Source organism: Amyelois transitella, chromosome 12 (genome assembly GCF_032362555.1).
Source record: "Amyelois transitella isolate CPQ chromosome 12, ilAmyTran1.1, whole genome shotgun sequence".
Classification (NCBI taxonomy): domain Eukaryota; kingdom Metazoa; phylum Arthropoda; class Insecta; order Lepidoptera; family Pyralidae; genus Amyelois; species Amyelois transitella.
Genome location: NC_083515.1, coordinates 8,243,328 through 8,268,219, shown reverse-complemented (window position 1 = coordinate 8,268,219; position 24,892 = coordinate 8,243,328). Strand labels below are relative to the sequence as shown.

Here is a 24,892-nt window from a genome sequence, read left to right as displayed (position 1 = left end):
TAGCACTCCACTAGAGGTAAGTGAGTAGACTGAACTATTCCATTTCATCGCAAAACAGTATCTATTACACCGACATAGGATAGAAGTTAGCTTGTCATGGTGGGTATTTGAAAGATTTAATTCGTGTTGAACAGAGATCTTGCAAAAAGTTACTCCTATGAACGGGGGACATAATTAGAAGTTGCCAAAATCCAAGAAATTCAAAGTCACTTAGTGCTTAATTCTCTCATGCGAAACAGGTGTGATAATATCTAGGTATGTATGAAATTTCTGCTCGTTGTACAATTTGAAACTGTCCGATTCCTCGGAATTCATGTCAACATACCATTTTACGAAACAGTACTTTTGAGTAACCATTATTAAATTTTTGAGAAATTATTACATTTTCAATCGGAATTAGTTTTTATAACTTCCACTCAGCTACCGTATAAACATCAATTTGAGTTTTTTTAATGTTAAACAGAATTTAGAAATAGGATGTAATGAAAGCCGCTCCTTGAATAGAGAAAATATAATTCATTAAAGAATGCTACCATTGCTTTATCGCCAAAACCGGTTTCAGACTGGCAGTGTTTCGGTAAGTTAGACAAGCTATCATTGGTTAGGTATTTAGATTACAAACTAATGAATTGACAGTCAAAATTTGAAGCGAACACGATTTTCATAATTCACAAAGCTACAATGAATATGGAATTTAGCACTATATATAACTTAGGTATATAAGTTTGAAGTCACAATATCACATTTCATCGTTAAGTTTACAAGCTAAGTTTATAAATGTACACAACGGCCTGCATCCTAGGTTTTATAAATTTTTCATTGTTACTATGACAAATTTTAAAGACCCTATAAATTGATCAATCATATATACATATCATAAATGAGTTAATAAATACTAAACTCGTCAGCGGTCACAAGGTAACGAAGCATGACGTGTTCCTTTAATTTAATTGATTCAGTCATATCTACACATACCGCAACAGAAAAACATACAGAATCGGTTGGTTTAGTAATCGATCATTATTGAACTACCAATCGTGAATTCCACAACTAACAAAACCACTGACTCTCGCAAATCTATAGACTTTGTTCGAGCACAATAGTCGGAGCATTATCTCGCATTGCATACAACCTGGACCTACTATACAAGTTTCGTTCTTGTTAACAAAGTCACCCACAGAGCACAGAATGCCCCTTCTTTGTCTGTGCTCTGTGGAGTCACCGGTTTCTCGGAAGGTGCACCGAACCCCGCCTACACAAAAATCTTGTATTTCTATGTTATTAGGTCGTCGCCGCTTATGATACTTTCAGAATGCAGTTTTAGTTTAACCTTGTTTTTTTTTAATCTGCAATTGCATTGCCTATGTATTGTCGGTGTCGTGAGAAAAGATTTCATATTCATTTTAAGTTTGTCTTTGATCAGATTGCAACACATGAGGCGATGTTAAGCTTCTTTAGGATTAAACAGTAAAATAAGTTCAAATATAGACCTTTATAACTTTTTTAAGAAAAAATGCTTAGTTTAGAACTTACTACATGTAACTGTATACATGTAAGTTTGTATTAAATTATTTATTATAAAATATTACTAGTTAAAAGTAATTTCGAGACTTTACTAATTCAACGAGTTAGTAAAGTCTCGAAATTACTTTTAGGCTTACTCAATCTGCGTAATATGTCTCGTATATACATATTTATATTTATTTCATTTCTGAGTACAGAAGAAAATCTTATTATTTTCAAAATTCAATTACCTACTTAGTATATTGAAATTAAACAATAATATGTTGAATACATTTTGGTGCTTCAAGTCACCCTGTGTGCGTTTGTCATAAACCTGTGTTACAAACCTAAATTCCTTCATTTATGTAACGAATGATTGAAGCACAATGATACGCAATTGTGCTTTAATTGGTTCTAACGACATTACACGACACCTGTGGCTGATTTCAACACTCATAAGAACCGATCGCATTCCCACGAAATGAGGAAAATACGAGAAATATCAAAATTGCCTTTAATCCAAACGACGTAAAGTATTTATTAGATTGAGTAATCGGATAATATCGAATAGTAAGCATCGAATTATCGAAGCGCGACGTTCTTTCAACTCGAGTTCATCGCTCGTCTTTTTTCATCGGTTAGACTCTGGTGATCATTTGATGGGAAAGTGTGAAGAAAGACATGATATGAAGCTTATAAGCAAAAACCCTGATATTTAAACTACAGAATTTGATATAAGAGAAATTACAATAAACACAATATTGAAGAAAGTCTTCCAACTAGTCAAGGCTCAAAGCTATAGGTAAATATTACACTTCAAGATGCTTTCTCATTGCACGCTGTATACCTGTATAAGTTTCATTCAGAGATATGGCCAAGTATATTATGAACCTTGTAACCTTATAAGATCGGTAAATAAACAATTCGGTAATTAGAACAAAATAAATTTGAATTAAATATTGTTAACTTTAATTACCTACTCACGAAGATTAATGTATTTGACATAATCATCAAATAACTATAAACCCTCTAAGATAACATTTAAAATATTATCCCTGTATTTTACAGAACTTTGTCTCTAAATATCTTCTATTAGAGTATTTTCGAATCACCAAAAAGTGTTATGAACTTGGCAATAAACTATAGGAATTTATGTCTGTTACGAAAATTCGCTTTGAAAATTTTGTCAATTCGTGACACATGTGTCCTCACCATAATCAATTTGGGCTACTTTCCCCCATCTCACGATCACAAACGCAGCAATTACAACTTGCGCATTGTCTGAACACTTTCGCCCAACAGAAGTCTGTATTGACACTATACGAGCGTACGACTATCTGTATGTATGTCTATACATCTTTCTCTCTTTTATCATGTTGTTTTATGATTTAAGTTGATAAGCTTCATCCCCGGATCCTCTCAAGATAGCAATGATATTCTCATGATGTTGGGTGAGTGAAAAAAAATCGGTGTAAAAATATTTGTCGAAATTTTACGGTCTGCTCGACACCAATCTGCCTTAGAATTTTATTATTTTTAATACATTAAGGTGGTGTGGATGGTGTGTGTGATGTTATTACGGTTGTTTACTATATAAGTACCATACAGGTATAGGTAACCCATTGGATACACATCACATGTTTTCTTTCCTACCTACATATTTACCTAGGTTCCTTTTAAAATTATGTTCATACATAGCCCCAAACCTACCTATATTTCATTGTATACCCGTGCCGACTGTTTGCTAGCCAACAAAATATGCTAGTGTAAATACAATGCGAAGAAAAGGCCAGTACCCATAGAATACACACGGTAAGGAACCGGCCCATCCCGCTCACCTTGCAATGTCGAGTACAAGCCACTCACCCGGGAATGCGAGTGTGCATCTGCTTAAATGTGTGTGTTAAGCTGCGTGCACACCGAGGTTTGTCAAGTCACACCAACCAAGCTTAGTTACTCCAAAAGTAAATGCCAACTGCACTTAAACAACAGCAAACAGCAAAAATGAACATTTGGAAGGGTGTTTGTATTCATGAATGATTTTTCGCAGAGAGATTATGATTTATTTGGTGTTAGGACACTTTTTGCAACAAAAATGTGGACGCGGCATGTGACGTTCGACAAATTGTCCAGCAAAAAGGCCAGTAAAACTTAAACGTTGGCATTCGTTGGGCCGATGTGTACACAGCTTTAGGTTAACGCATTTGTGCGTCTGTCTGGTGATACCAAGGCTTCGCTTGGGATGAGCGATGTTTTGTAAAAGTTGATGCAATATCTTTCTCGATTTCATTTTCCATGCTTCGTCAGGTATTAATTTAATTTTTTTTCTACTTCATTTCTATTTCGCATCCATATGACTCAAGGTTGCGACTGTAAGGTGTGCTCTCATCGCAAACGAGCTGTAAACTACACGCATGAGTCCTTGAAAGTTTAATGCGAATTAAATTAAAAAGATGATAATAGTAGAATATCCGTCGCTACCTAAATATTATGCTTGAATCATATTTATCTTCAGTAGGTTACTTGAATACCGTAAATAGCTGGTATTCACACAAACGTATCTAGTTAACCTTGACAGTGGCAAAAACATCACATGCTAATCTAGCCATGCGTATGTTTTTTTTTACATGAGATGCTGTATATAAGTATGATTTATCTTCACAAATATACTATGTTGTCCGTCTGTCTTGTAGGTGCCTTAATGTGGAGGTTTCTTGGCAGTGTATTTCCTTACCGTATAAGACTAAGTACTTACATAACTTAGAAAAGGTGTTACGGTAAGATTCGAACCTGTGCAGCATAGGGTACGTTACGGTACGGTAGGTACTTTTTAAAGTTTCATATCTTAACCACTCGACCACCAAGCATCCAAGTTAACGGTTTATTATTATGCCCGCTGTACAAATAAGTACAGTGTTATTGAGTGATGTGCCTGCAGGCCAAAGATCGAAATAGCCCACACCTGACTCGCATCTGCTCAAGATATGCTATTATAGCGACCTCTATAATGATAGTACGATAGCTTAATTTAATACGAACAATGGGAACTTTAAAGGTCATCTTAGTAGACTTCAAACAGCTAATAGGTTATTTTTTGATGAAATAGAAACTAAAGTACCTACCTTATTAATTATGTATTTTAATTCCTATATTCAAAACAGCCATAAAAGAATTACTTTTAATTACATATTGTGATAACGTTTTAGTAAATTTTTAAGATGACATAAAAGTTGCTTCTTCCTAATACGTTTACATAACTGTAGATATCCAAAAATTTAACTTGCATGTCAGAAAACAAACTTAAAAACCTTGGAAAGTGTAAATAATCTGTCATAGTCCACGGTTCGTTATTATCTTACCTTTCGCTTAGTTGCAATGTTTTGGTTTTCCGAGCCTTTCACTAATATCTTATGAAATTATTGATTTTAGTTTCTTTTGTTTTGTAAAAGTACGTAATTTCCTTTTGATTTCAAAAATTTAATGAACAACTGAGTTTTGAGATAAAATATTATACAGCAAGCGTTTATTAATTTTACGAAGTAACGTGTTACTTTCGATACTTTGAAAAGATAGAATATACTTATATTGAATTTTTGTGCAACTATTCAATTGCATGATTTTGCAAACATCATCAATAAGTCATTACCATTATTACGATCATTACTTTAAATTTTGATCGGTATAACCGCACGCTAACGAGTAACTTTTATTACTTATTGTTCAAGAAATTAGTGTTTCCACAGTTAGTGAAATACCCCTATGATATACCTAAGTACATAAATATTATTTTACCTATACCTACCTAAGTAAGTATTTTTAACAATGTGTATCAAAATGTAGTAAGAACTATACGTAAGGCTCTTAAAATTTGATTGTTCACGTCATTTACATGATTCCAGATCAGAATTAGAAATCAATCAATGTTGTGTATTGCATCGTTTTCTGTCAAGCCATGAAAGCGGAATGACTCGTGCGGTCGCGGAAGTCGTGAGAAACCTTTGAGAAACCTGCGGATCGTATGAAAGCAGGCAGCGGCAACAATCGGCCATTGTTGACTATGGCCACGTTTGTTTGGTAGAAAAACTGGCGAACTACGTGTCTAACACGGAGTTCGATCCTAAAATACTTTTTGACAATGCGGCAGGATTTCAATTTGCATCTTTCACGCGAAAAATAAGACCCAATTTGTCTCTGTACCCGTGTCGTTTTTTTCCTAAGTTAATTTCTGTTGATATGTGGAAACGCTGGGTTATTAAGGAGATTTTTAGGCCATGATCGGTTGTGTTCTATTCAAATAAAACGATTTTATATATTTTTTCATTATAACTTAGGTTCTCTTCAAAGGATGATGATAGATTTGCTGTAGTTGATTGCATTACTTACATCACAAAGAAAATAAAACCTACCTGGATATTTCTGTTTTATGTAAGACAATGATTCAGTGCGTTAGACATTTCAGTCAAATCTGGTAATCTGGTAGTGTGCTAAACATTTTCTCATCTCATCATTTGAGATAAATATTAATATCTAGAAAATAAAAAAAAAACATAAGAAAGTCATTTTCAGCTGACGAATGAGTTTTGTAAAAAAAGAATTCTCTCATAACAAAGACAAGACTTTGTGAATGGAAGTTGTCTATTATTGACAAAGATATCTCGCACCCTGTTATTTTTAACGGGATAAACAAACATAGCATCCGGTCCCACAGGTAACAAACTCCAAGTTAAATACGTTTCCTGCTTACAAACGAAGTTGGTTGACGTTCAGGGAAACCTGTTGGATGCTCCAAAACAGGAATACCAAATGCCATTACAGTTAATGAATATTGAAATTTTTATTGCTTGAATTATTTCTGGTAAAACTTGTACTTAATAATAACTGGCACGTAAAGGCACGAGGAATCTTCCTTTTTTTTCTCAATTCCATCCTTCCTAAGGAATACAGCTGAACGTGGCCTTTCAGTCTTTTACAGACTGTCTACTCTTACTACCATTTATGGGATAAAGACCTGATTGAACCTTCAAATATACCTTCATCGAATGTGCTGTAGTATTTCTATTATGCCATATTAGACAACCAAGGATTTTCATACACTAGTAACTAGGTATAATTCCAATTCAGTAAAAAGCTAGTAATAAATAAGATCCCAGTTTTAAAAACACATAATTCTACCTTTGAAGGCGTCGGAATTCATCCGTTCTCTGTGGGTTGTGCCCGCGACTTCGTCCGCGTGAAATAGTTATTTTGGTCATCATTGAAGCCCTCAAGGATGAATAATTTTCCCCGTTATTTTTACATTTTTCATTACTTCCTCGCTCCTGAAAGTTGCAGCCTGATGTTATATAGCCTAAAGCCTTCCTCGATAAATGATCTATTCTACACAAACAACGATTTGTTTAATTCGAACCAATAGTTTCTGAGATTAGCGCGTTAACTGGGTACCCTCCTAGCATATTTATACGTCTCACGGGAACAAAAGGCATCGAAGAACCTTAGGAAGGTTCTTATTTTGGAATAAAAACTAAATAAACATCAGGTAAGTATAAGTTCTTCTTACTTTTTCTAAAGTAAAAACTAAGTTTTAACTTAATAATTGTGTGAAATTCAAAGAAAATTGGCCTTACAAACTTTCACAAAGTCGCATTATTGTAGAAAGGAATAGGAACAACAAAAGCTCTTAGTTTATAAATATAAATAAATATATACGGGACAAATTACACTGATTGAGTTAGCCTCGAAGTAAGTTCGAAACTTGTGTTACGAGATACTAACTCAACGATACTATATTTTATAATAAATACTTATATAGATAAACATCCATGACCCAGGCCAATCAGAAAAAGTTCTTTTCTCATCATGCCCTGGCCGAGATTCGAACCCGGGACCTCTGTTGTCACAGACAAGCGTACTACCGCTGAGCCACAGAGTTTCGTTGGAATGTTGGGATTCATAATTCAGAAATTAACCCTCCGTCAGTGCAGTCCCGTCTGGCTCACTTCACTAATCTCTGCACCTAAACGCCAGACACGTAAGATTCTAAACAACCATTGATAAAAAAAAAACAGGTAGAATCCCCGTCGCCATGTCTCAACAAGTTTCTTGCAAAAACGTGACCCACGATATGAAAAGAAACAACCTGCCGTGCACAAAAACTGCGGCGCATAACTAGCCGAATTAACCGTGAGATGTCCCAGTTTTTGTATCAGTTTCTAAAAATTTGTTTGATTTTCTGTAGTAGAATTATTGAACTATGGATGAAACATTGTATAATGGGACTCTGCGAAAAACGGGTGTTTGGCAAAAGCCGGATTTTAGAATACCTATTGCAATTTTGTTGAGTTCGTGAATGTGTGGAAATTGTCTGAAATGCAGGGTTTAGGTAGATGAATGATGCTATTAAGGAGGTATTAGGTATAAAAAAAAAACTATTTCTACAATACAAGGCTCTCTGAGCCTTGTATTTTTTTTATTTACATAGATACGACTCAACGAACTCGAGATGGGACTTTTCAATTAAAATGTTCCATTAATATAATTCATATTTCCGTGGGGGCTACCTACACACACACTGAAATTTTTTTTTAAGTGACTCAGTGGCTCTAATTCTCTGTACTAGTGTTAATTGCCGAACGATAGTCCACAGTCGATAGTTGAGTAAAAGCAATAATATTAATAGGACTATCGATATTAAAGATAATTTTCAAGGTCAACCATCGATAGTAAAACTATCGATAGTTCTGCAACACTACTACCACTATACCTATGTTAACCCTGCTACTGATAAGTTATTCAAATTCCTTGTTTCTCGTGGTTTTTTTTGATGAAAAAAGGAAAAAGAATACACTATTAGTCAAGTCTTTCTTTAATTGCACGAGTGAGTGAACAGAAGCACGGTGGTATACAGTTAGCGCACATTTGTTCGTGCTATTAAATACGTGCATATTTATGCGTAACGTGTCTACACTAACGGTGCCACAGCAAGGACTCAAAAGAATACATGTTACAATGACTTTCAGTAACCTAATGCGAGATAACAAGGAGCCGCGAAACTAGACACTTCGGGCCACAATTTTGTCTATTTGACCTCTAATTTTGAGAAGTCGATTCGAAGATCAAATAATAGCTGTTGTTTAACATGAATGAAAGGAAATGTTATAGGTACGTAGATCGACTTATCACTGATCAAAAAATTGGATTATTTCTAAAACCTGCGATTATAAATAAAAAGGAGGTAGTTCCTGCCAAGCAAGGTCGTCTATCTTTTATTTTTAAAGCTGCAGATAATTTTATTCATAAATAAAAGCATTATTCTTTTCCCTTTTTTTTTGCTGACCGTACTTAAGAAAATACTTAGTACAAAATTTTTAGTCAAATTATATTTATATATATATATATACTCTGGTTTTTTTTAAAAGGTTTTCAAGTTTTTTTATTAGTAGTCTTCAAACTTAAAATAAAGATTAATACGTATAATATAAATTAGGAAAACACCTACTTACTGCAGGTACGCTGATTTTAAGTTTATGTTTATGAGTAAAAAAATATATAAAAAATAATGTAACATAATTTACCTCGATAATTTTGCTGCGCTTGACTTCAATAAAAACCCAGTTATCTGTAGAGAATGCTATAGCCATTAGAGCTGCAGCCACGATTGCTGTAATGGTCGCTATAGACAGAGTTACCGCAGAGCAAGGCATTTTGACAAGCTTCTAGATAAATTAAGGGGTATAATAGGTAAGAGTATCACAAATCACAACACTGATCCTCAATTGTTCACCTATGCAGCATTTTCGTAACACTCAACGGAACGAAGAACACGACAGCACGTACACTCACAATATTATAAAAACGCATATGAATGCGGTCATCGCCTGCAGCGTGTCGGGTTCGCGCGCGCGACTTTGCTTGCCTACTTCGCCTCTCCTCACCTTGCCGCTCTCTTACGGATGTGAAACTTTCGAAAGCGAGACAACTCCTCCAAGTGGCGGGAATGTAAATTACAGAACCGGTTTTCGTGCTGCCAGGTTGAAAAAAGATTTCAAAACTATAATTTTAAATGAAAATCCTCATTACAATACATAAACTATAATATTATTATGTTGAAAAAATATATTTCCTGGAAATGAAAATTGTACAAATTTTGACCGAGCACCTTAGGGGTTAAATTATTATGCCGAGAATAAGCTGAGAACAGACAGTGTTAACTCTCTGATAAAAATAAAAAGAAAAAATAGACGTCAATGTCAGAAACGGTGGAATCAATTAACAACAAGGAAAGACAATAAACAACCATCGGAATCAGAATATTTCCATAGTATCGACTTCATTATAAATAATAATATTTCATTGTAATAAAATAAATAAATAACTGTTGTTTACCATACTTTTTCATTAAAAGTCAATTAGAATACTGACCCACAATGAGTGATTCTTTCTCAAAATATGACGATGTTTTGACATCAATTTTGGTTAATGAAAAGTCTATATTGGGATTCCTTTCAGCAATATTTAATTTTTTAGCTAGACGGTACGGTTTTCTTCTCGCCTGGGTATTCCGAGCTTATCTTTCGGTGTTCTTTTAATATGTAAATGTTGAAAAATTAATGTAGGTAGTCATCTTTTTATGTTTCAGAACGGACTTCTATATAGTACCCGATGGACCCTACGAAAACATAGGATTTCCTCCAGGAGTGGCTGAAGAGTTAGTACTAAAAGTTCTTCGAAAATGTGATCCGAAGAACTATGCTGGCAATGGAGCAAGAAGACCAGAACATAACTCAGAATTTAATAATGAAATAATGTGTTCAACGGTTGGCCAAGAGGTTGAAGTGGTATCTGAAGATGTCGAAGATTGTCCAGAAAATCCTGCAGAACAGATAATCGAGGAAAGCCCTCCAGTGTCCAATAAGACAGACACACCAAAACTTTTTGACAATGAACCTTCACAGTCATATGTTCCACCAGTTATACCTACACAAAAGAATAGCGAAACTTACAATGGTGCTGAAAGAGAGACCTACTGCTGGGCCCAAACTATTATGGATCTTGGTATGTTATTACATACATACATATGATCACGTCTATATCCCTAGCAGAGTAGACAGAGCCACCGGTCTTGAAAAGACTGATAGGCCACGCTCAGCTGTTTGGCTTAGTGATAGAATTGAGTTAACATACAAACAAACAAACAATAAAATAGTGCCAGGTTGCTAGCCCATCGCCTAAATGAGGAATCCCAAATTTAAAAGGCTATCCCTTAGTCGCCTTTTACAATATCCATGGGAAAGAGATGGAGTGGTCCTATTCTTTTTTGTAATGTTGCGGGGAACCACACGGTATGTTATTAACATACTTTATTTTTAAATGTGACTATTTTAAATTACATATGATAAGAATTGATGCAATAAATAAACACTGTAGCTATATGCCATTGGATAGTGCACTGTGCAAGGACAAATTAGCTAATTGTGGAAATACCTACTTCATTTAAATCAATTATACTAAATCTGTTAATATAAGGGGCTTGGTATACTTTACATACCTTAAAGTATGAGATCAATTCTCTATTATAATCAACTAGCTTTATACTGACGAGTATGGATAGCTTAATTCATAATGTATGCAACAAAATCATTTTCACTCACACTGATAGTTACATTACTTTATTACAGATATAACAGTCAGACTGCCCCCAGAAATAAAATCGTCCAAAGATCTCAAAGTTACAATAAACGCTGGTGATATCTGTGTAGCCCGTCGCAATGGAGACGTGATCATCAAAGATACTCTTCCGTACAAGATCAAAGCAATTGAAAGCTTCTGGAGCATCAGTGAAGGGAAGCTGCTCATACATTTAGGTAATTTTTCTTAATACTTATAGTATACAATTTAAAAAGCATTTTTGATGGAACACTTAAGGTGCTGGAATAAAAAAAACAGCCATGGACCAATGACTCTTTCTGACTTATGAACATTAGTTCAACTCACACTCTCACATTGAGAGAGAAAACCTGCACATTTGTGTAACTGAATTCAAAATCATGATCCAATATTGGGTCTCCTGCAAACCTGACTTAACCAATCCAGCATCGTCATAACGCCATTTGAATGAAATTTGAGAAAAATATGATGAAATTAGTTATTAAGTGTTATTTATGCATTATGAGGCAACTAAGGAGTAGAAATCTTTAACAGCTGATAAGTAATAACTAATTGTCTTTACAGAGAAAATTCAAGAACGCTGGTGGAACAAATTTTTGAATAGTGAAGAAGCTATTGATCTGTCCAAAATAGACTGCTCCCGACCTCTTGATGAGCTTCCGGAAGATCATATAGCAAAGGTAATATTAATTTATTTAATTTTACATTTATCATACATACAGTACATACAATATCCGAGCCACCCTGTAAACTTACATCTTGTCTTTATCCCATACGGGTTAGGCAGAGCGAAAAGCCTTAAAAAGACAAAGTAGCCTTATTCAGCTGCCTTAATTATAAAATTGACATTCATATATGATAGATAGGTAGTCGAAAAGAAGAGTTATATAGAAGCCCTACCTTTTATTGACTTTTACAATAAGCAGCACTCTTTAAGCAAATAGAAAAACCTTTTTTTATCACTACAAAACCAGCATGGACCCAACCTTTATCAATGTAACAAAACATGATTATTTAATATTCAGGTGAGAGAACTACAATGGAATCAAGAACAGAAACTGAAGGGGCTACCAACTAGTGATGAGATTCGAAACATCGAAGTCCTAAAGAAGGCCTGGAACGCCCCGGGGTCGCCATTCCAGGGGCAAAAGTTTGACCCAAGCGTGCTCTCCCAGTCCTTACCGCCTTTACAGAAAGAATAAATTATATAGGTAAATTTAAAAGTTATTTCATTTTGCTTGATACATTCCTGGAATGTGGGAATCTGAGTATATTGTTTAAATCTTGAAAACTCAATGTACCGTTATAAGATTTTGAATAACTAAATTGAAACTGTTGCGTTGCGTTTTAGTATTTATATATAATATAGGTTTTAAACGCGCACGTAATTTGTATTTTGTATTTTATATAACTACAAAAAAACAAATATAATGTAATCGTGAGGCCCAAACTTAATGCGTCTACTACCTTCAATCTTAAATGTGACAATGTGTGTAGCCAAAAATTATGAAAAGCAACATAAATATGATGCAATTTTTTTGCTTCTACGTGTCATACCTATGCTGATGAAAATTATAGAAAAGTGATGTAAAATGAACTGAATGTCTGGCTGGCATGATGGTAGAATAAATGAATTTCTTTGCAAATTTTTATTTTGTTTTATGTAAGTGCTATTAACTCTTATTGTATATGTAGGATACAAACAAAATTTCAACAGATCATTTTATAGCGTGTGCTAAAATCCGGATAACACCAGTTTGCCGATTAAGCTCTTGTTTTCCAGTAGTTTATGAGCTTCTTTCAAATTCGCAGCATTAATTGGTTTCAAAACTCTATTCAGGGTGCATTTCAGCTCTCCAGTCTCTAATTTCTTCGAGACAATATTCAAAATCTCGTGGTGTCTGATCATATCTTCAGTTTCGTATTTGATCCTTGTCCCCATCATTTCTGATGTCAATGTGAGGCTTTTATCCTTCAGCGCTCTTAAATCAACTAAACCACTACTGTCTACGATGAGACAAATACGTCCTTGAGGTTTGATAGCTTGCATTATAGTGTCCCAATATGGATAAGGATCATAATTAACCATGATAAAATCAACGCCTTTCTTATACCCGTGAGAGTCTAATTGCGGCAGAAGATCTTGGGTATGGTTTAAAACGATATCAGCGCCGTTTTGGCGCGAAAATTCTATAGTCTCTGGCCGAGAGGCAGTTCCAATGACTTTGAGCCCCGAAGTCTTTGCCAGCTGGGAAGCAATAGAACCTACACCACCGGCACTATTGATTATCAACAGTGTCTTCCCTTTATCTTTCTCGGTTAAAAGCAGTCTGTCAAAAAGTGACTCGTATGCGGTCACCGCCGTTAAGGGCATAGCGGCAGCTTGCTCGAACGATAAATTCTTCGGTTTTATCCCAACAAGGACCTCGTTCAAGGCTACGTACTGAGCGTTGGCTCCATTTTTCCGCAAGTCTCCAGTGAAAAACACTTCGTCACCCACCTTGAAAATATTAGCACTGTCTCCTTTTGCGATTACCACGCCGGAACCGTCCCAACCAAGTATTCTAGGTGTTTTTTCGACTTGAGGTTTCGGAGCTCTTTGCTTGGCATCTATAGGGTTAACCCCAACTGCTTTCACTTCAATCAAAACATCAGTCTTCTGTAGCGTCGGCAAGCTTACCTCCAAATCGATGAGGCTATCGGCTTCAGTTATCGGTAAATATTTATAAAGGCCAACAGCCCTCATAGTTTTCGGCAAATTTTTAGCCATGTCACTTGTGTTTTGGAACGCAGCTCTCTCGATAATGCACACCGTTATCAAAAGAAACCGAATAAACATTGATAATTTTTTTGTTTGGTGAGTTGATTAAATTATCTAAATCCTTATCTTTCACGGTTGACAAATGGTGTTCTCTGTTCCGTTTGTGTGCGCGTGATTGTAAAAACCACGTAGTGGTTATATTCTCGCTGGTAAAAAACAAAAATACGTTCCAAAGAGAAGTATTGCGACTTGTTTCTTGTTAGATGCGAGTGTGTGTGTTTATTTTTAAACATGGTCTCGCCGTAGGCAGTTTATAATGTGGTGTGGTGCAGTCGATGACTGTCGATGTTTGCGTCTCGCAGTTAGAGGACGTAGCTAGTGAACGTACGGAGTTATCAATTAAATTTCATTTTGGGACATAGATACTATTGCTAGTCGGCTACCTAAATATGGGAGTCCTACACCACCAATATAGTAATTGATATTGTTTCTTTTGTTTTCCAACAATTGCCAAAATGATGGGTCATTCAGAAAGGATAAAATGAAACTTATACTGTTGACACTGTTAGGCCCGTAGACATTGGAATGGTTTGAGTTGGTCCCGATTGCCATCTGGCGAACATACATTTATGTTCGCCTTGATCATTATCAAGCAACAGGTTTTCTTTTATTATTAAATTAAATAGGAAGAGATAATATAATAGAGAAATAATTCATGAAAATAATACAACACACAAATTGCTCGCACATTTATTTCTAATAAGATATGACTATTTATTTATACCACTCATTGTCTTTTACACAATATAATACAAGCAGATCGATATATCACAGTACGCGTAAACTTCACAATATGCGAAAATAAATTTTTGGTATTCACAAAATGCACTTTATTAAACATATAATATTTATATAGCTTTATATACTAGGTATTAATTGTAGTTATATATCTATCTATTTTAATGCAACACAGACAAAATTTGCCGGATTTCGGGATGTAAATTCAAATCCTTAGTACTTATTTCAATAAAAGACTTTACAATCTTTCTATGTTTTAAATGATTTTTAATTCGGCGCACGAAATTTCAAAAGGCTTCTCATCTCTAAAGAACAGTGACAACAATACCTATCAAGTTTTGTATACAATTTTGTACAATGTCTTGATTATGTGATATAATGTAGCTTACTTCATAATGTCAGATTTAAACTGCATATAACAACAATCACACAAATGTTTAGATTTAGACAAGAAAAATACTGAACAAATTTTGCATTTAACATGAAGTGAAAGCTTAAAAAACAAAATTACACGTTCCAGCCACGTCCCTGGTACGGCCAGGCAGGAAATATAGTTAAATTTGTGAGGTTATAATAATTACATCGACATGGACCTTTATTAGGTTCATAAAAAGCTTAATTTTCCTTTATATTCAATTTAATTCAATAATAATTAACAGGTACATAATTACTCAATTCTTCAATTAAAGTCGTACGATTGAACACGATTGTCGATATGCAATGCCGATTTTTCGAATTAATAACGTGACATCGATTTTAAATGGGGAGGCTACCATCAGAATAGAATATTCGTACGATAATAATAGACATCTTAACACAGAATTATTAATAGTATAAACGTTACTATAATATATTCTTAGTACGCCCATTTCTTTTGAGAGCAGGCAAAGACATATTAACAAAATTATACCTAAAGGTATAATTGAAATTTATATGTATATATTTAACAAATAATATAATACATTCCCTTTGATACGTTAACTTTATACAGGGAATCCATTCTCTCAGACCATTTTTAGATAACGTCATAATGATTCAACATTTTTGTTTTGTTTCAACTCAATTGACAAAAGTAACGATATCTCATCCTCTTTTAACATTATTTGTGTAAAAATGATCAAGTAACCATACATTTTTGGTCAATATAATACTGTCCAATTTGTACTCCTAAATCAATTTTTCATTAATAAATTTATATTAATTTGTACATTCAATATTGGCTGAAAGAAAAACAACATCACCTCTACCGTCTTACAAATAAGTTTTTCGTATAGTCAAAACTTTGCGCTCAAACATTTCTCGGCAGTTAAAATATTATTTCTGCCAATTTTATTTTTGCCAATTAAAAGGAAAACAATGTGCAATCTAGTATTTTATTCCACATCGGTACTACCTAGATACTACTGAACATAGTCAACCAAAATGTAAAAATGTCCAAGTGTAGCATACTCAGCTGTATCTATCAATGAAATCCACAAATAATGGTGGTTGAGTCTTAAGGATATGTTGATATTTTCTTAATTATTGCCTTACAAGCCTGTATCCGTGAAAATTTTACCTACATGAACATAAAAAATTCTATCGTGTTTCTACAAATTCCAATCTTTTCAGGAACTCAATACCAATACTTTCTTCAACATTAATGAGACTAGCTGATATCCGTGAAAATTCTTAAAATATTGAACAAAAACATGTCAACATCCTACTGCACAGCGTATGCACATACGTCATGGGCTCCAGTACATTCCACGCTGGGTCTGTGAGTGGAGTCCCAGATCCCGGGCCCGCAACGCTGGCACATCCCCACCAGCGTGCACGGGATGCGCACGAGTTGACGGAACTGGTACAGAAGGCCGCGAGCCTTGCGCAGGATAAGACGTCCGTCCATGTACATTGCTGGAAATGAATAAATAAAATTAAAAAAAATTGTTCTACTGAAAGAAAGTTTCAATCTTCTCTACCACAATATTCGAATAGTATCCACATTTTCGATCCCCTAATATGTTCAAATCCAGTTTAAGTCATTCACTTCATCAGAATTCTAAAAGAGTTATTATTTCAAAGGCTATTATTAAATTATTTCTTTCGCTGTCCTATGCCTTGATTTTTATTTACAAAAAAGATAGATACATATTTGTATTTGTCGAAAGGATGATTTTCGATAAAATGGGATTGTGCCCAAACCATCTGCGTTGCACCAAGATTTCAAATACTGACAGGAATTTTATCTCCTAGGCCTTATCTACTGAAATGATTCTAAAGCTATTTTTATTTTTTCTTTTCTCCCTTTTTCAACCAAATATCCTAAGTAAATCTCCTAATAATCCTCTTTCAGTTCCCGTCACCTTTCTTTCGGCTTTTCTCTAGTTAGACTTTAATCTCAAACACTTGAATGTTCATCATCTTTTACCTAGTGAGCTGAAATGGAGCAGCATCTCATCTGTGTTGAGGTCCTGCGCGATAACGTCATCGGCATAGACAGCAATAATGGCCAAGCACAAGAACAGGTGGAAGTAGTCAGTCTGGTAGTTCGCCCAGCAGGCCTCCCACATCCGAAGGGCTACGGCTTCCGTGAATTCGCGTTTGAAACATCTGTTGAAAGATATCAAAATCAACTTATATTTGGAACCATGGGACCTTTCTTCTTCTATTTCGAGTCAAAAATGTCTCAAAAATTCAAAATTTTTGTTAATTGTTATAGAACATTTGGAACGTCTTAATAATTGACATATATTTTGGTTTCACTTCTTTGGTTGACGTTGAATAAATAATTAAGTTTAACTCCGCTTCCATAGCGTCATTGCAGTCTAGTTATGTCGCCTCATTTATCAAGATCTTCCTCTCCAACGCACCTATGGATTGGCCAAATCTATTATGCGAACTATTAAAATCGGGATATCCTTCTGCGCATCTCTACTCCCCAATATTTTTCAGTGAAAGAGTGCTTGGTTTGGACCTCACCTTGCTTACCATCAGGCAGATTGACTACAAGTGCTCAAAATAAGTACAAGATATCTAAAAAATTTCAACAATTCCATGGTAAGACGTTTAGTTTGCAAAATCAATAGTTTAGCAAAAGCAGTCGGGATTAAACAAAAAAAAGAAAGTTCTTGTAGATATACTTACAATAGTATCCAACGATGGCAGAAAAGCAATTCCATGGCGTCTACGTGCTTCTCTAGGTGTTTGTAGAAATGTGGCAACATCAGCCTGATCAATTCCCGCAAGTAACTCTGCAAAGAGACAAGTAAAATACTAGTCGTTCGCCGCGAATATAGACCGCGAACACTTTGATTTTTTGAAAATTGAGACTAAGTATCTATCTCAAAAAATTAATTTAAACAGATCCTTCAAAAATTAAATTTCATTAAACTCAGACCAGCGGTTACCGCGTTAGAAACATCTTCTGCTCCAAGTTGTTGATAAACAAATTTATTTATTAAATGGCGTTTTATTTCCCGGCACCGCACCAAACTTTAAAAATATCAAAAGCACTTAAAATATATTTTTAACCAGACCATGTGATCCATTTTTGCCGTCTTATGACTAAATTTTACACAATCTTTGAAAGGAGTCCGGCTCTTTACTGAATTTATTATTATTTTAATAACAAAGCATTCTAAAACATTTTTTTAGTAGGTATTCAAATTTCAGTTACCCTAAGGTCATAGATAAAACGTTTGCACGTAGTTACAGAAACTCTGACAAATGATGATTATAGCAAATCGTTTAAACATCTCTAAAATGTAATCACAAAGAGAATTTTACTTAGAAAATATTCTTACAAGGTTATTATCCATGTCGTTGTCTGTCGGCGTGCAGACGAAGATAGCTCTCTGCATCAACCCCACGAAGCACCAGAAGGCTTCAGCCTCGCATTGTATCTCACACAGCACAGGAGCCAGAAGGTCACTCATGCCCTGGGTGTAACTGCAAGGAGAATAGTTGCATTCTTTTACCATTTCTAAGCAGTGTAGAAAGTATAGTATCTTAATTAAAATCAATTGATTCGCATTTTATTAACGGGCGGATAAATTTTTTGTGGAATATGGTTATCGTAGATAACATCAGGATTTGCTAAGTTATATCTAGAGTGATCAATACAATTTATACAATAGTTTTCCGAACATGCACTTTGGAGTTCCTACTATATTTCAAACCGTATGCAGATCATAGCACAAGGAACGTAGTCACTGTAATGGCCAAATATTTCGAAGAAAATATTATCAAAATTATCGTACTGGCTTCTAATAATGTAATTTTTTTTAATAACTTGTCATCATCGCTTTTTTTTTAATAATGATAATTCGTGAAATATTCTGAGTTGGTTATTGAACTCTGTCTACCTCGGAAGGCATATATAGACGTGATAATATGTACTTCCTATGATTATATGAATGTATGTACTTCCTTACACCTACTTATGGAATCCAAAGAAATTGTGCGTGACAATAGTTTTATAAAACGGGGGTATTTATAGTAACTGGTGCTATGTCGTCGAAAACATTATCGATTTTTGTAAGTTGAATTTCACCCACGACAATATTACATAAAGTACCTAATTCAGAATCAACTTCAATAAGTTGAATTCGTAGAAGTGCTTAAACAGGAAAATTGTTTAATGCTCAACCTAAATCCAGCGTTATCTTTCTGGGTTTGGGTCAAATGAAAATTAATTTTTTGAATGTTTAAATTCCTACCTAAGACTGAAAGAACATCACTTTCCTTCGACTCCTGTACTATTCCATTAATTAAGAGTATCTTAGCGTTTTCTCAACTGTTGGATTGAAATCCCAAAGTCTCTCTTAAGCTTCTTAACACATGTTGAACCTTTTTTTAATTTTCCTTGCCTGACATCCGCCTTACTCAAGTTATTATTATGAAACGTAATTTTAACATCATATCACAGTGTCAAGAAGAATACTCACCCCAAAACCGGATTATAAACTGCGTAATTCAGCAAAATATTCTTCATTATTTCTATATTGTAATTGTTTTCTCCCGCAAAGAATGGGTTCCCTCTATCGGTCCTCACTACATCCTTCTCTATGACGCACTGCACTGTCTTCCAGAAAACCGCGTGCTGCTCTGGCGTCATCTTCTCCAACCTTCGGCGCGTTATTTCTTCATATTCCCTCGTTCTTATCTGCAGAATTATTTCTCTCTCATCATACGTAGAATTGTACGGATAACAGTGAAGCAAAAACGGCCACACTTCCCTCCTCAGTTCCTTATCGAGACCTCCGAAGAACACACATTTCCTCAGAAACAGATCATCTTCTATAACTCCTTTGCTGTTCATAACCTTGCCGTAGAACAATTCAGGAGTAATTTTTGGAAGCTTTCCTTCTTCGGGGTGCTGTTCAGATTTTTGGACTTCAGGTCGGCAAACCATGAAGTGGCGATATGGGATATTTGGCTCCTCTGACCCTGAAATTGTTAAAGTAAGTAATTTAAGTAGGTTGGGTGGTGACGTAGAACCCTGATAATTTAACTTTTAAAATGTCTTACTGCCAAACACTCAAACAGTCATTCTGCTCAGATTGTGCTAATATTTAACTACAATAAAAAAGGTTGTGAATACTATTGGCTGACTCGGAAATTACGCTAGCTACATGTATCTAATTGACAAATTAATTATTAAATAATAGAATTGACCAAAACAGATTTTCAGTCAAAACCTTCTGAACCTCGAAGGAAAACTTACCAGGCGTCAGTTTAATGTTGTGCAGAAGCGAATGCCACCGATGAAGGACCTGCGCCAAGTGGTCCAAGCCGCCGTGGTGGAAGTGCAGGATCTTGTACTGAGACTCCCGTGAGGCCACCACCAGCTGGCCACAGGTGCAATTGTCGTCGTTGAAGAACAGCCGCAGGGAACGCATTTGGCTCAGGTCGACGGAAAACCTAAAAGGACATTAAATTTGGTTAATATTATAGTCTCTTGTAAACATTGCAGTGGTAGACCTTAAAGAACTATGTAATTATAAATATTAAAGTCGAAAGTCACCTATAACAAGATATTTACTTACATAATTTGCACACAATTCTGTTAAGCCGCTAAAGGAACCTTATATGTTGGCAACTACATAGTTAAAGGATTTGGCCTACCATCTAACAGAAGGAGAAAGTCGAAAGTTTTATAATTATTTTCTGAAATTTCAGGATAACTGGAAATTGAAAGGTTATCATAACTTGTTAATATTCTAAAGCCGCGCAGCTTCAAAAGTAATTGCTTATAACAGTACGGCTGCGGAATGAGGCTATAGACTAAGGTCGGGAGCAATAATAGCATTCCAGAGTGTCTTGGGAACCCAAGTAATAACCCAGTCACATTTCAGGATACATGACTGGGGAATTTTGTCAATTAAGATGGCGTCCATTATAAATTGTAATGGATAAAATGGTTTTACTAATATGTTTCTCTGTTTTTATGTTTAATTTATAAGCTAACATTTTAAAATTAAAAGAATAATTGAGGAAGTTAAAGGAAAGTAGACATTTATAAGCTTTTTATGCAAATTTTGTCTTAATCCAAATTGCGTACATAGTATGTAGATAATGGCATTAATTCATCTTTCCCCTTATAAAATTCCTCCTTCATATTCTCTATTCTAGTCTGGTTTATCCCTCTTCTAATCAATTGAACTGATTCCGTCTTTGGTGATTAAGTAGAACTATGTTTAACGACACAGACAGAAATAATTCTTTAAAAGGTTCCACCCTAACATGATAAACTGAGGTATATTTTCATACCAACCACCACTAAAGACCCAGATTGTTAATGCATTGCACATAATATCGATTATATGTATGTTGTAGTAACAATCGATATAAAGTTACACACTTCTGATGTAGGTCATTATCGTCACCTGTTATTAGTATTTTACATTATCTTTCCCATGACTGATTTTGATAATTAGCGCAGGAAATGTTTATAAACTTGAGATTTTCTTTAAAAAGCTGCTCACGTTATCTAATTCCCAATTCCATCATCACACTATACCGATTACCGTGGCTTTCCTGACTTCGAGACTTCTGGCTTTGTCTATCCCGTTAGGAATAAAGTGACATGTCTATGTATGTAATACTCGAAAGGCAACCCTCATTTATGTGTCCGTTCACCCGATAACATCTCAGGAATGAAAAGGGAATCTTGCGAGTGGGCGGAGGTAATGATTCGAGTATTATAATAAAATGAGCCCTAAAGTAACGGACTCTCAATCTTGTATTGTAGGTAATAGGAATTATTTTTCCGGGATCGAAACTCCCGTAGAACTTTCTGACAGTACAAAACTAAGGTTCCACTGAAAATCAGATATCTACCTACACAACTAAGCTGAGTGGAATATTTTGGTTAGTACCTACCTATATATAGTTTTTAGTACTATTTAAGCATTTTTATATTTATTGATGAACACCGCCTCTGAGCTGACTGTAAACGCAGCTACTTTCTAGACTAAATTTATATAGTTTGAAGTCGAAGGTTTGAAGCCATTGACACAACAGAAGAAAAAGACTGAGGAAAATTAGAAATATTTCTTTTTTTTCTGAGAAAGTGCTAACAGATAGACAAACACTTAGCAAGTACCCCTGAAACTTGACCGATTCGTGGGTCTAATACTAACAGTAAAATATAATAATTATACCAAACAAAACGTGTATTGTAACTTATCAACTACGACTAGCGGTTTACGAGTAGATACAGTCATGTTTCCGATACGTTTGACCTACTGAATTAAGTTAGGTAATAGTGTTTGCATTTTTAAGAAATATTAAAGTTATCTATAAGATAAAATCTCGGACCCTGAACCTATAGGTAAGGCTCCCCTGCAAAGGTTGCGGAGGTCAGCGGAGAATCGTTCCGTGTTACCCACTCTAGGATATAGGTCAAAAGGCGAACTTTGGGATCCTCTTCAGAGAGTTGAAAATGTAAACGTCAGAAGAAAGAAAACCCACTGAAAGGAACGAAAATTATATCTAGTTTGAAGAAACTACAGTAAAAACATAGGTAATCAAAGTAAGGTGACATAGACCTTCCTGAAATTATGTTGATTTGTCCGAAAATAGTTTTGGAAATGCAAAGTTCTACTTTCAGAATTACCAACCTAAGAAGCAAATAAAGTACTATATTCGTCGATAGAAAAAGATAAAATATGTTACGGAACATTCTATATTTCTACCAAGCATTAGAAGCTTTAAGAAGGAGGCAGCCCTCAGCCGAAATAAATTAATGTATTTCGTTGGTATATAGATGAATAGAGGCCGCTCGCGACTTCGTCCGTATGGAAACCCTATCAATACCGCGGGAACTCCGGGATAAAAAGTAGCCTTTATTTATGTTATTCTGGGTCTTCAGCTACCTACATACTAAATTTCATCGTAATTGGTTCAGTAGTTTTTGCGTGATAGAGTAACAAACATCCATACTGACATACCTACTTCAAACTTTCGCATTTATAATATTATAGTAGGATATAGAGAGAGATAGATAGGAACCTTAGTTAGGAAGGCCTTTTGGAAATTTCCAAGCAATAATTTTGAAGTTAGGAATAGAGTAGATAAATATAGGTAGTGGTTTACCTTCGACATTTCATAGGCGCCCGGCGCTGTGGAACCGGCGAGCTATGCACGCTATCCGGAAACACCAAATTGTGCTTCAAAGCCAGAAATTCTGGAGTACTCATCCAGTTTGGATTGCCCTCGTCGCACGAACTCATCGATAACGACCTTATAAATCTGTCCCCAGATATGGAATCGGGTGTAAGGTCCACATTCTCAATATTAGGGTTAGCGATAGTTATGTTTACAGAAGTCATTGATTGAGAACGGACATGTTTATCACTGAACAATTCGTTGGACTCCTCCTTTTCGAAGCTACTGAATACGTTATCTTTTGTTGAGTCAATTGATTTCACGGTCGGCTTTGAGCTCGACGATAATTCGTCCTGTGTCGTATCATTCTGCGTATATCTAGTATCAGACGACTTTACACTTAATTTGTCAGAGTTAGAATTTAGACTAGTGGTTTCTGATGAATCTGAAAATGCATTTTCGTTGTTAGCATCGACTTTCGTCACCTTAACTTCCTTTAGAGGTTTTGGTATTTCTTTAAGATTCGCAGATTTAACAGCACATCCAATTTCGTCGCTGGGACTCGTTTCCACTGCTGAAGGACACCTTCGCAGCGTGGTATTGGGTATCCAATTTAGGAATAGAGTGGGTCGTTTAGTATTATTGTGTTGGTCAGTAAATACCTTGGTTGTGACCGTTAAGTACCCAGGATGGTGGATGATGTCGAGTTCGTGGCGAGCAATAGTCGGAGGATGTACGCACACATTGTTTTTACAAAACAGAATTTCGTTGTCGACATAGTCGGGAAGTTCCTCGTTGTCGTCGAACTCCAGGCCGAGGAAGTAGCTGGAGGCTCTCTTTATAAGTTCGGGCAGCGGCATGTTTACTGCGCGTTCACATTCTCTATGTGGTTTGTTTTGGGTTTATTTGGTCCCGAGGTCCCGAGCGTCAGCCACCGCGGAGCACCGTGCGTGCACTACGCGCATGTAAACACCTACTCTATGATAACGAGTATTGATCGGCTGCCGGCTCGACGTCACAGCTGAGCCGTGCCACATTGAGCGCTTATTGCAACATAACTGCTTTGTTATTTCTATTAGATTTTCTGCTTATGATGCATCTGTTACATAATTTCGATGTTGAAAACCTATATGAGGACAAAGCTTTTGTAGAAACCTAGAATTGAATGAATAAAAAAAATATTCATTTGTACCTACGTATTATGGCTACTACAGTAACTGTTTTAGCTTAGCAGTAGGTACCTAATTATAAGGTACCCAGTAAACCTATTATGCAATACATACCTACCTTTTAATGATTTTGTGATATGTTATATGCGCGGTAATATTATTACGAGTAGGTATCTACCTACTAACTAGGTATAATATCTACCAAGCAATTAAGTAATATGTAATACCTACCAAATCACCGTTCAGAAGTGAGAAAGTCAGACAGTCACGATTAACCTGAAACGTCGCCTCGACAGGGAAACCAGCTTCGATCATTGGCTATATTATTAATAATCCAGCCATTACCCGTCCATCAAAATATTTTTGTTTTCAACAGAGGTTTTATGAGAGTTTTTAATCTCTATTC

The 24,892-nt window shown here is 35.4% G+C and overlaps 4 protein-coding genes across 6 annotated transcripts in view; 1 reads left to right on the top strand and 3 right to left on the bottom strand.

Moving 5' to 3' along the window:
- The window catches only part of LOC106142572 (uncharacterized), a 36,974-nt gene extending 27,500 nt beyond the window's left edge, over positions 1–9,474 (bottom strand). For both annotated transcript variants that reach the window (XM_013344375.2, XM_013344374.2), the window contains exon 1: positions 9,075–9,474. In XM_013344375.2, the coding sequence (XP_013199829.1) occupies positions 9,075–9,203 (129 nt within the window). In that variant the 5' untranslated portion in view covers positions 9,204–9,474. The remainder of the gene's footprint in view (positions 1–9,074) is intronic.
- Positions 9,475–9,764: 290 nt separating this feature from the next.
- On the top strand, positions 9,765–16,446 carry LOC106142571 (nudC domain-containing protein 3). 2 transcript variants are annotated; one of them, XM_013344373.2, is made up of 6 exons: positions 9,765–10,033; positions 10,139–10,554; positions 11,178–11,363; positions 11,731–11,846; positions 12,192–12,377; positions 16,337–16,446. In XM_013344373.2, the coding sequence occupies exons 1-5, from the start codon at positions 9,927–9,929 to the stop codon at positions 12,366–12,368; spliced, it is 1,002 nt and encodes a 333-aa protein (XP_013199827.1). In that variant the 5' UTR covers positions 9,765–9,926; the 3' UTR covers positions 12,369–12,377; positions 16,337–16,446. The 2 variants fall into 2 exon arrangements, with proteins under 2 accessions (XP_013199827.1, XP_013199826.1); XM_013344372.2 differs by lacking the exon at positions 16,337–16,446 and having other exon boundaries at positions 12,192–13,636.
- Positions 12,801–14,151, bottom strand: LOC106142570 (zinc-type alcohol dehydrogenase-like protein SERP1785). Its single transcript, XM_013344371.2, has one exon. The coding sequence runs from the start codon at positions 14,003–14,005 to the stop codon at positions 12,902–12,904; it is 1,104 nt and encodes a 367-aa protein (XP_013199825.1). The 5' UTR covers positions 14,006–14,151; the 3' UTR covers positions 12,801–12,901.
- On the bottom strand, positions 14,664–24,337 carry LOC106142569 (TBC1 domain family member 16). The gene is made up of 7 exons (XM_013344370.2): positions 23,306–24,337; positions 20,433–20,629; positions 19,654–20,155; positions 18,511–18,655; positions 17,852–17,958; positions 17,136–17,317; positions 14,664–16,621 (listed from the first exon to the last, which is right to left on the bottom strand). The coding sequence occupies exons 1-7, from the start codon at positions 24,175–24,177 to the stop codon at positions 16,428–16,430; spliced, it is 2,199 nt and encodes a 732-aa protein (XP_013199824.1). The 5' UTR covers positions 24,178–24,337; the 3' UTR covers positions 14,664–16,427.
- Between the last annotated feature and the right edge of the window lie 555 nt (positions 24,338–24,892).

What these genes read in the sequence shown, in the direction of transcription:
- LOC106142569 (XM_013344370.2), bottom strand. Translation starts at nt 24,177, where the DNA reads ATGCCGCTGCCCGAACTTATAAAGAGAGCCTCCAGCTACTTCCTCGGC. An exon ending in ACGACATGGATAATAACCTT is followed by an intron (nt 17,959 to 18,510) that starts GTAAGAATATTT and finishes GTCTCTTTGCAG; the next exon opens with AGTTACTTGCGGGAATTGAT. An exon ending in TGCCATCGTTGGATACTATT is followed by an intron (nt 17,318 to 17,851) that starts GTAAGTATATCT and finishes ATCTTTCAACAG; the next exon opens with ATGTTTCAAACGCGAATTCA.
- LOC106142571 (XM_013344373.2), top strand. Translation starts at nt 9,927, where the DNA reads ATGAGTGATTCTTTCTCAAAATATGACGATGTTTTGACATCAATTTTG. An exon ending in TTTAATTTTTTAGCTAGACG is followed by an intron (nt 10,034 to 10,138) that starts GTACGGTTTTCT and finishes TTTATGTTTCAG; the next exon opens with AACGGACTTCTATATAGTAC. An exon ending in CCAAACTATTATGGATCTTG is followed by an intron (nt 10,555 to 11,177) that starts GTATGTTATTAC and finishes ACTTTATTACAG; the next exon opens with ATATAACAGTCAGACTGCCC.
- LOC106142570 (XM_013344371.2), bottom strand. Translation starts at nt 14,005, where the DNA reads ATGTTTATTCGGTTTCTTTTGATAACGGTGTGCATTATCGAGAGAGCT.